At 42.9% G+C, this 11,641-nt stretch overlaps 1 protein-coding gene across 5 annotated transcripts in view; it reads right to left on the reverse strand.

Moving 5' to 3' along the window:
* Positions 1 to 4,727, reverse strand: part of LOC103127711 (rho GTPase-activating protein 29) — a 60,032-nt gene extending 55,305 nt beyond the window's left edge. For 2 of the 5 annotated variants that reach the window (XM_060202114.1, XM_060202110.1), the window contains exon 1: positions 4,569 to 4,727. In XM_060202114.1, the coding sequence (XP_060058097.1) occupies positions 4,569 to 4,581 (13 nt within the window). In that variant the 5' untranslated portion in view covers positions 4,582 to 4,727. The remainder of the gene's footprint in view (positions 1 to 4,568) is intronic. The other 3 variants (XM_060202113.1, XM_007538591.3, XM_060202109.1) reach the window with 2 other exon arrangements.
* Between the last annotated feature and the right edge of the window lie 6,914 nt (positions 4,728 to 11,641).

The raw sequence follows: 11,641 nt of genomic DNA on the forward strand, positions 1-11,641 counted from the left end.
CAGTCTTTCTTTCTATCTATCTGTATGTCTCTCTATGTATCTGCTATTCTTCCTCTCTGTCCCATTAATTTCTATTAAAAAATTATTTATTCGTTTATTTTTGCCTCCAGGGTAATTGCTGGAGCTCAGTGACAGCACTACGAATCCACTGCTTTTGCCTGCCATTTTTTTCTATTTTATTGGATAGAAAAAAGAGGAGGGGGAGGTAAAGAGGGAGAGAGACAGATAGCTACAGACCTGCATCAACACTTGGGAAGCTTCTTTAAAACTTCCTAGTCTAAAAGGAAACATGGGAGAAAAAGCTAAGAAACAATTTCTCAGATACAAAAGCAATAAACCTAAAAGAAAATACAAATGAGCTTAGTCAAAACTTAGAAATCTAACTTTAGATGACTATTAAAAATGAAATACAAGGGAGGGCTGGGCGGTGGCGCAGTGGGTTAAGCACAGATACCACGAAGCGCAAGGACCAGTATAAGGATCTCGGTCTGAGCCCCCGGCTCCCCACCTGCAGGGGTGTCGCTTCACAAGCGGTCAAGCAGGTCTGCAAATGTCTATCTTTCTCTCCCCCTCTCTGTCTTCCCCTCCTGTCTCCATTTCTCTCTGTCCTATCCAACAATGACGACATCAATAACAACAACAACAATAACTATAACAATAAAAAACAAGAGCAGCAAAAGGGAAAAAACAGCCTCCAGGAGAAGTGGATTTGTAGTGCTGGCACCCAGCCCCAGCAGTAACCCTGGAGGGGAAAGAAGGAGAGAGGAGGAGGAAGAAGGAAGAAGGAGAAAGAGAAGGAGGAGGAGGAGGAGGAGAAGATGAAAAGATAAAAGAAATACAAGCCACGAAGTGGGAGAAAATATCTCATAAGAATTTGCGCCACCTCCTGCACTGCTGGTGGGAATGTCAATTGGTCCAGTCCCTGTGGAGAGCAGTCTGGAGAACTCTCAGAAGGCTAGAAGTGAACCTATCCTACGATCCTGCAAGTCCTCTCCTGAGGATATATCCTAAGGAACCAAACACACCCATCCAAAAAGATCTAGGTTCAAGTCCCCAGTTTCCACATGCAGGGGAAAAACTTCACAAATTGTGAAACAGCGCTACAAGTCGGGGTCTCTTCTCCCTTTTCCCCTCTCTCTCTCTCTCTCTCTCTCTCTCTCCCCCCCCCCAACTTCTTTCTGTTCTAGCAACTAAAATAAATAAATGAATAAAGTTTAAGAAATTCTGTTTAGGGGCTAGGCAGTGGCACTCCTAGTTAAGCACACACATTATAGTACACAAGGACCCTGGTTCAAGCCCCTGGTCCCCACTTGCAGGGAGAAAGCTTCACGAGTGGTGAAGCAGTGCTGCAGGTGTCTCTCTGTGTCTTTCTCTATCTCCTCTTCTCCTCTCAAGTTCTTTCTGTCTCTATCCAATAATTATTTTATTTTAAAAAAGAAATTCTGTTTAAATAGTTCTTGCAATTCAACTTACTTTCTTCTTTAATATTTTTCAAAGGATGTTAGATGTCTCCCACCTTTCCCATCCACCCCCTCCTTAGGAAGAAGATAGTAATTGAAAATATCCTTAGCCATGAAATTTTTTTAAGAAAAAAGAAAAATTCTTATCCGGAGGTAGTATCTTTAAATGGTTCTATATCAGGGAAATAATAAAGAAAATGAAGAAAGTGAGAACCCTCCCCACAGAAATCCTCATCATACAAACCATCACCTTAATCTCTCATTTAAATTTCTTTCCTTTACACCTGACTTTGTCTTTATGCATAGTGGCTTGCTATCATGCTGGAGGTGAGGGAGGACACTTAAAATGCTCTTCAAAGCAGGATGAATGAAATCAATTAGTGACATCCCTATATGACACCCCCATATGCCATCAGTTCTTCAGCCTTTTGAGCTGATTAAGATCATTCTCTCAGCAACAATTCCACACAAAACCTTACTTCTTCCAAGAAGCGTTTTCATTCCCTCCGATGAAAATAATCTGCCCTCTACTTTCCACAGGACACTCAATGATCTTCTCTTGCCTTGTGCTCCATTCATTTGAAATTGTCTACTTTGACCCAATAGACTGAAGGGTTCTGCAGAAACTTGTCTATCAAAGTTGTATCACAAAACATTTTCTGAGTCAGTGCCAAATGACTCACCAATGGCACGTGTATGGAAATCTTTCTAGGGTGTTTTCTGAGCATGAGACTTGTTCAGTATAGTACTCATTCCTGGAGTAAATAGCAGTAGTTGTAGAAGCACAAATTCCAAGTGGACACGCTTTCCTAGCTGGGAACTAAAGGTGCTGGTATTTTAGGAAGGTAGGCAGAGTGGGAATGACCAGTCATCATACAGATTCACTGAACAGTGCTTTCTTGTTCTCAGGCAAGAGAAAGCTCTATTTCTAGCCAATTTAAGGACTCAACGTGTCTTCTATCTAGGTCTATCTTATTTTCCTTCAAATGCACTTTCTCCCCTGCTGCTGGAGCTTCATGACAGCAATATCCTATCGCTTCCACCACCAAATCCCCTTTCTTTCTTCTTCTTCAAATAGCAGAGAGGTAGAGAGAGATGTCAAAGCACTGCTTCACCTCTAGAACCAGGTCCTCCTCCGTAATAGTAAAGTGTTTGCCCTACTGGCTGAGCTATTGCCTAGCCCACCAGTTTACTTGGGTTTTTTTTGCCACCGGGGTTATCACTGGTGCTCAGTGCCCCCCCCACACACACACTCATTTTACTAACTAGGACAAAGAGAAATTGAGAGAGGAGGTGGAGATAGGGAGAAAGAAAGACATCTGCAGATCTGCTTCACTGCTTGTGAAGTGTCCCTGCTCCAACTGGGGAGTGAGTGGGGGCTCCAGCCCGAGTCTTTGCACATAGTACTATGTGTGCTTAACTAAGTGTGCCACTCCAGTTTACTTTTATTCCATCTCAGAAGTGTGAGACTACAGCCATTTGCACCATAGCTAAAGAAGTCTAAGCTTTCACTGGTGCCTCACTTGCAGTTCCTACAATCAGGAAACATTTTTTTTGGGGGGGGGGGATAAGCCAGAGAGAAATGGAGAGAGGAGGGGAAGACAGAGAAGGGGAGAGAAAACCAAACACCTGCAGACCTGCTTCACCGCTTGTGAAGCTACCCCCCTGCAGGTGGAGAGCTGGGGGCTCGAACTGGAATTCTTATGCCACTCCTTGAGCTTTGTTTTGCACCATGTGTGCTTAACCCGCTGCACTACCGCCCGACCCCCTAATCAGGAAATATTTCTAAGTACAAATTTCTGGCAAAACGCCTAAAGAAATCTCTAAAGAAAAGTACTTAAATCTCCAAGACTCTCATAACATGTGGTTTTTCTTATTCTAAATGTTAACCTTCTCTTAAACAATTTGAATTTCCTTGAAAAGGAAATACCCTTCCTCAGACTGAATAAGGAGACAAAAACCAATAAGAAAAAAAGGGGGTTAGGTAAACAGGGAACAAAAGCCTCTTTGCTATTTCAGCACCACTAAGATCTTGTAACTTTCTCAAAACAACTTCTAAACACCTCCCAAGGATCCACTACTAGAAAACAGATGACGTCAAAGTTGTCTTTTTTTTTTTTTTTTAATGAGAGATGGGGAGGAGAGGGGAGAGTTTTTTTAAGGAGAGCTGGTAAAGAAACACTTGTCCTCCCTCTAAAGACTGGTGATAGTGGACTAGTCAGAGTCAAAGACGAGAGAGGCCCTGGTGGCCCTGTCCGGCCAAAGGCCCCAACACCGGGTTCCAATCCTGAGGTCCTAGAAACCGCGGTGAAACACACTCATCCTCTTCTTACTAGTTGCAATCGCCTGCCTGTCCCTCCTACCTCCTGGCAAGACAAACGACTAGGAAAGACGAGGGAAAAGGTGGATGGGACTAAATGGGGGTGGTGAAGAGGCAGCTGCGGGGGGGGGGGGAGCCTGCGGGGTGATGATGGACAGAGACGGGAGGAGGGGAGAGGGCGATCGTGCGGCGCCGGAGGGGCCACTCAGACTGCAAGGGAAGGAGGGTTTGTTTGTTGCTTGGTTTTTTTCCCCACCTTTAGCCAACCTCCAAAGAAATAAACCCTCTGAGTCTAGGTGAGGGGAAGTGTGATAAGAAAAAGTAGACATGAAACTCGACATGTCTCTTTTATCTCAACCCTTGGCATTCGTCACCCTTGGAATTGCGGAGAGCACCACCCAACTTCCAGAGAGTTTCTGAGGACCAGAGTGAAGGAACCTCGGGACCCCGCCAGGAAGCGGCGGAGGGCACGAGGCCAGAAGCCGGAGGGGCTGCAGGACGCGGGGCCGGAGAGGGAGGGGGCCCCGGAGTCCCTCGCGGGTAGCGCGCGGTGGTCCGAGCTGCGTCGCCTGACCCGGAGCAGCGCACGCCCGAGGCCCCTGCTCCTCAGCTGCGAGCTTATCCACTCGCCCGACCCTGCGCCCAGGACCCCGAGCCTCGAGGAGCCCCGCCTGGCCCTCCGCCCCGCTCCACCGCGCTCGCGCCCGCGCCGCGTGGGCCGCCCGGACCCTGGACCGCAACTCGCGGGCACCCCGGTCCCGAGCCGCAGCACGCCGCCCCACACTCACCGCGGCGCTCCATCCCGCGTCTCAGAGCAGATGCGCGCCCCGCACTTACGGCCGCCGCCGCCGCCAAGGGTTGGAGCTCGTCGCCCCCATCCCCCACACCCACAGACTCCCGGCCGAGCCGCCGCCGCCGCCCCAGCAGCTACAGCCACGACCGCGCTGGCCACGGCGGCGCCGCCCCCGGCCTCGCGCCTCCCGCCCAGCAGCCCCGCCCCCTGGTTCGCTCCTCCCTCAGTAGCCCCGCCCCCTGGTTCGCTCCTCCCTCAGTAGCCCCGCCCCACCAGACTCGCACCGCCCGACCAGCTTTGACACGCCCCCCGGGTCCCAGCCCATAGGCACGCGCTCTCGAGGGGCGGAGCTTGAGGGCGGGGGGGGGAGAGAGAGAGAGAGGAGAGAAGAAGAAGGAAGAAGAAGGAGGAGGAGGAGGAGGAGGGGGAGGGGGAGGGGGAGGAGGAGGAGGAGGAATGAAGAAAGAAGAGAGAGAGAGAGAAATGAAGGAGGAGGAGGAGAAGGAGAAGGAGAAGGAGAAGGAGAAGGAGAAGAAGGGAGGAGAGGAGAGAGAGAGAGAGAGTGTGTGTGTGTGTGTGTGTGTGAGGGGTGCCTATTGGCTCTGCCTGTGCCCTTAGTCAGCTGTTGCTCAGCGCTCAGACTGTCCCCAACTTTATCAGACAAGTCAGCCACTCAAAGCAGTTGGCGGCAGGCCAGGAGGAGTAGACCTTAGGAAGAAATCGCGCTAGTCTGTGTATTTGAGTAATTGTTTACAAGACAGTTATGCCATTGAGTACGACTTCTCATCTTTCTGTGATAGGTGTCTGCACACCAATCCCACTTAGTCTCTGTTATTTAAAAGACCATTTCTCAAGTGGTCACTTTGAAGTCCTTCCAGTTACAAATATGATCTTTAGTTTGTTTTGTCCTTCTTTCCCAACTTCTCCCATTTAAAACTGTGTATGACTAGTCGTCATTTCGGAAAAAAAACTAAATCACTCAGAAAAAACTTTCATGTAAGGTACCTGTCTCATAATTGCACAATTGATATGAATTGAATGTGTGATGCATGCCCCCTCCAAAAAAATTATTTTTTACCACTAAATATTTCTTGCCATTACATGGTAAATACTTCTTATTGTATATCATGTGTAAAAAAAAAAAAGTCAGGCTTTTTGATTTTTAATTTTAGCACATGCCTTAGTAACACTAAGCAGCTTTACCAAGAATACCATTTCTGCCATCTATGCCAAAACATACTGGAGAACTTCATGAATAGAAACTGAATAATTGGGTAGGGGTAGGTAGAGTAATGGTTTTGCAAAGAGACTCTCATGCCTGAGGCTCCAAAGTCCCAGGTTCAATCCCCTGTACCACCATAAGCCAGAGCTGAGCAGTGCTCTGCTTAAGAAAAAAATGAATAATTGTGTGTAAAGGAATATGAAAACAATCCTCAGTCTCATCCTCCCCTTATAGAATACATTAAACACTAGCCATGTTTTCCACTCTTCATTAGCCTGGAGCAATATATTTGAAAAGATTCCAGGATAAAGGAGGTAACTCATTTTTACAAAAATAAACACAAATATTAACTAAAAAAGAGTAGACATAAAAATTCTATTATCTATGATGGGTGGTTCATATGTTTGGTTAAGAACAAACTAGTGAGTAGGGTACAGTAGGATTTCTATGTGTAAGTACTGGCAGCACATGCCCAAACTGAACAATACTCTGTTCTTTACAGCTGGCACAGTGGCAAAGTGCAAAAATTGCAAGTGTAAGATCCTAAGTTTGATCCCCAGCACTACATATGCCAGAATAATGTTCTGATCTCTCTTCTCTCTTCCTTTCTTTCACTAATAAATAAATGAAATATTTTTTAAAAAGAACAGAATAAATAAGGCACTATCTCCACCAAGTTCTGTAAGTGATACAGCACATGACCTTACAACACAATCTCTTCACCAGTAAATGTTTCTTGGTTAAGGTTACTCAGAATCATGCCTTTAGAGGACACACAACCACAGACCAGACAAGTAATCAGAGGCATAATTGGATGCTGGATTAACAACTAAACATATGGCAGCTGATATATAACTTTTCCTTTATAATTAGAGTATCATTAATAACATATGCAACCCTGCCTATTAAATTATTTCCACTTCTTATCCTATTCATTGTTTCCACAAATACTCTTTCAGTTCTAATATTTTATGTCTGTTTTCTTCATTGAAAATCAACTTTCAGTCATTTAGCATTATATAGTGCAAAGCACCCTATCCTGTAACACTTGTTTCTCATGCAGTATTTTTGACAGTGTGTATTTACACTAATTATATTATGAAATTCTGCAGAATTACATTAGCTAAATTTCTGTATAGGGCCTTTACTAATTGTTTTCTAGAATAATAGGGACAGAATAACCTGTGAGCCTAGGAATAAAAATTCTTCCAGGGTAAATCCTGGAGCCAGACCATAAACTCTGCTCGACTTAGTGGAACTAAACAGAGAGGCAACCAAAAAAAGGGGGATGGGAAGGGACTAAAGAAAAGCCTGTTTTGGGGGCTGGGTGGTGGCATATCTGATTGAGCACACATGTTACAGTGCATAAGGACCTAGGTTTGAGCCCCCAGTCCCCATCTGCAGGGGTAATGCTTTGCAAGTGGTGAAGTAGTGCTGCAGGTGTCTCTCTGTCTCTTCCTCTCTATCACACCCTTCCCTCTCGATTTCTGGCTGTCTCTCTCTGTCCAGTAAATGAAATAAAGATAATAAAAAGAAAAGAAAAGAAAAGCCTGTTCTGGATACCTAGTGCTTTGAGGTAAAGGGGCTAATAATGAAAATGGATTGTAAAGGTGGAAGCCTGGCCCCACAGGAGTATAGTGGACAGGTGTTCTCTTCACGCTTTGATGACAGGCTTTTTCGGAGGCTACAACACTGTTTGCCAGACCTATACTATTTTTATTCATTTCACAAATATTGAGTTTTTCCAGTGTACTAGGCAATGACTGAGTGCCCAGAAAAGTACAAGAAATAATGGGAACAGATATAAAGGGCCAGATAGCTAGTGGGTTCCCTGTCACTGCTGTTGTCCTTGACCCTCACTAGTGGAATATTTAGAAGGAACCGCAAGGAGCCTGATAGGCCACAATAAGCACAAAGGCTCCAGATGGACAAAACTCACCAAGCAGGTTATTAATCTTGATTCCATGATAGTTGTAGTTGAGAAACAAGGGATCAATTCAGACTGCACGCTGAAATGAATGTGAAAGACAGTGTAAACATCCAAGAATTCTGTGTTGTCATGAGGAGAGGAAACTGGGTAAGACAGGCTGGGGAAATGAATATATTAAATTCATATCTACATTAAGAATTAAATTTCAGGGTGAGGGCAATAGCATAATGGTTATGCAAAGAGACTCACATGCCTGAGGTCCTGAAGTCCCAGGTTCAATCCCTCATCACCTTAAGCCAGAGCTGAGCAGGGCTCTGATAAAAAAAAAAAAGGGGCGGGGGGAAGGGTGGAGAGTCAGTGCAGAGGGTTAAGCACATGTGCCCCAAAGCAGAAGGACCAGAGCAAGATTCTGGTTCGAGCCCCTGGCTCCCCACCTGCAGGGGAGTCGCTTCACAGGCGGTGAAGTGGGTCTGCTGGTGTCTATCTTTCTCTCCTCCTCTCTGTCTTCCCCTCCTCTCTCCATTTCTCTCTGTCCTATCCAACAACAACGACAACAATAAAACAACCAGGGCAACAAAAGGAAATAAACAAATATATTTAAAAAAAACACTCACACAGACAAAAATGAAAAACACCAAGTTAAATTTCAAACGCAATTTGTATCTGTTATTTTAAACTTTCCAAAAGACATTTTGTGGCATACGGCATCTACCATGACCACAGTTAATGTCTTAGTGTCAGTAAGGAAACTCTCCCAATAATTAATGAACACTGCAAAATATATCATTTTACCCCAATAAATGGGATTTTTAATATTGTCGTGAATAAAGAGCTGATGAGGAGGATGGTGGTGATGATAAGAAGTACAGTCTTGTAGGGTTTACTCTGTCTCAATTTATTAAGTCATCTGGTCCTCACAAATACCCTTTTATAAGCATCTCCATTTTACTGATAATAACCTGAGGCACAGAACAAAAGAAGTTCAATAGTTACTGTTGGTTGAATGAAAACTGACGTTCAGATGGAGATAGCTTTTTTTTTGGAGAAAATTTTGACATACTTTTCTGAGAAAAAAAATGAATAAATAAAGTTGGGGAATCACTCCACTTACCCTTCACTATGGCCTTCTTGCTTTTCCCCCAGATACATCAAGGTCCCTCTTCGGTCTGGGTTTTTGCCTTTGCTGTCCCCGCTGCCTCGAATGGGATCCTTCTATAAATCTGTTGCCTGCTTTTTGCTCCCTTTCAGTTTATGTTCAAGTGTTCCATGTCATTGACACATTCCCTGACTATTCTATAGAAAACAGCATTTTTCTCTTTTGTACTCTTTCTTACCTTGCTCTAATTTTGTTATAGTGTTTACCCCTCTCCTGACTTTATATAGATTTATTTGGATATATTTTTTATTTCCCTCCTCAGTATAGGAGCATAAAATTCCTGGTGGAAAGAACTCTGTCTGCTTTATTTATTATTATACTTTCAGTCCCTGGAAAAGTACTGGACATTAAGATTAATAAATAAAAAGATTAAAAGAAAATAATAGTGCACATGCCCAAGTACTAGCTTTATCTCTTGCAAGGTTTAGTTTGTTAACACTTTGAATGTTCTAATCAGAGGTCCATATTATTTTGTTCAACAAAGATTTTATGTTAGTTGCTTGTGGTCATCTTGCTAATACATGCCAAGTTTAATCACTTCACCCAGTCTTTATCTGAAAGAACCATAAATAACTCTAGAATCTTAAGTTATTTCCTTCCTTCTTTAAGTGGATGGGTAAACATTTTCCTTTGTGTTGTGTGTGTGTTGTGTGTGTGTGTGTGTGTGTGTGTGTGTGTTTTCCATCTGTTCCACCAAATGCTACTAGATAAGATGCAAACAGAGCTACCCCTCCCCTGTGCATTCTATTGCTTTGGAGTACACTGTGTCATTCGTATCTCAAGAAATCTTACAAAGTGGGAAGATGACATTTGTTTTGCCTAAGAGAATATCCTAATTCTCAGTCAGAGGGATATAGTGCTCATTTACTCTATTCTTTTTAAGAAAAGTCTAGTCAGGTTTCTCAAAGATCCTAGTTAATCATTCACTTAACTAGAATATAACCAAGACCAGGGCTCTCCCTACACTACCAGATTAAAATTTTTAATGATTTTAAGGTCTTTAAATGATCGTTAAGTCTACAAAATTAGATTAGAGCACCTATCTGGATCAACCTTATTTATTAAGAAATATTTATTTTATACTAATAGATTTAAATATGAAAGTTGTTCTAAAATTCTGTTCATATTATTTTGTATGTCTGGCTTTTATGAAGCTATAAAAGAAAAAAATAGCCCTAAAAATGGGGCTTAAGGGGTTCAGGTGATAGCGCCTCAGGTTAAGCACAGGTGGCTCAAAGAGCCAAGGACCAGCAGGAGGATCCTGGTTGGAGCCCCTGGCTCCCCACCTGCAGGGGAGTCACTTCACAAGCAGTGAAGCAGGTCTACAGGTGTCTCTCCCCCTCTCTATCTTCCCCTCTTCTCTCCACTTCCCCTTTTCTCTCCATTTCTCTCTGTCCTATCCAATGACAATGACAATAATAACTACAACAATAAAACAAGGGCAATAAAAGGGAATAAATAAATAAATTTTTAAAAAATGGGGGTTTAACATGGAACCAAGAAGCTTGGTTTACTCTTGAAGTAGAAACTTGTCCTGAGGCATTCTGGAGCACACACACACATATCACTGCCCTTCTAAGGAGAATGCTGGCTGGCTTTAGGAAGAAACAGAGCCCAATGGAAACATTGCTAATCTCTTTCTCTGTCTATCCACTGAACAAATATTGCAGAACCCTGAGAAACAATGCTGCCACTAGGGACTTTAATGAGTGTTTATCTTTCTAACTGCATATTTATATAGGGGTGGCTGCCTGTGGCATGCTTGTCAGAGGAATGGAAAGTGACTGCTTGTAAAAGTTGAAAAATATTTAGCTTTGTAAATATATTTCAGTGAAGTCTCCATTTAAGTTCAATCAAGAGGATGTTAAAATTTCAGAGAATCTAGAAAGCTATTATTACACAATCATTATAAATGATTGTGTAAAAAAAGTAAATAATTTTATTGAGAGACTATTTCAATAGTTGACAACATAAGATTTAAGTTAGAAGAAAAAGTACAGGAAGATAGTACCATGAGCTAATAATCCCACAATAATGTTGTCTCTAAAGATCTATAAATACTTTTGCTTCAAGTACTTTGGAAAATACTGATTGATTATCTTGATGGATTGTTATCTTTTGTCACTAGTTGATTTGACATGCTAATTGTGCTTGATGATATATTTAGTTTTTTAGCATGTTTACTAATTTTGTCTAGAAGCTACACAGTACTACAGTATATGAAGTCATAATCATAAGCATATCCTACTAGCCAAAAAACTGATGAAATATTTATTATGTAATATAAATGAAGCCATAAGCTTAGTATATTCAGGGTGGAGAGCAGATAGAATGGCAAACAAGGCATCAAGACTGTAAATTACCTTGCTTAAGAGTGAGGCAAATGTGCTTTCAATCTTCTGTTGTTGTTGATAGTTGAGGACAATATTTTTAGTTGGAAAAAGCAAGACCTAGCCAACCTCTGATGAATTCCTTCTGGGTAATTATGAAGAACCAAGAGGGGAAAATAAAGCTACATTCTAGAAAAATGATTAAAAGAAAAACAAGGATGTCTGGGAGATGGCTCACCTGATAAGAGTACTCAGTTTGGCATGAATGAGTCCGCAGGTCCCCAGGTCCCTAGGTGAGAGCACCTGTATGGAGGAAGCTTCACAAACAGTGGGGTGGTGCTATGCTGCCTCTCTTAAAAAAATTTAAAAAACAAACAAACAAACAAAAAAACCCCAGCTAACCAACAAACCAGACTCTGCAGACAAAAGT

Source organism: Erinaceus europaeus, chromosome 11, assembly GCF_950295315.1.
Source record: "Erinaceus europaeus chromosome 11, mEriEur2.1, whole genome shotgun sequence".
Taxonomy (NCBI): Eukaryota; Metazoa; Chordata; class Mammalia; order Eulipotyphla; family Erinaceidae; genus Erinaceus; species Erinaceus europaeus.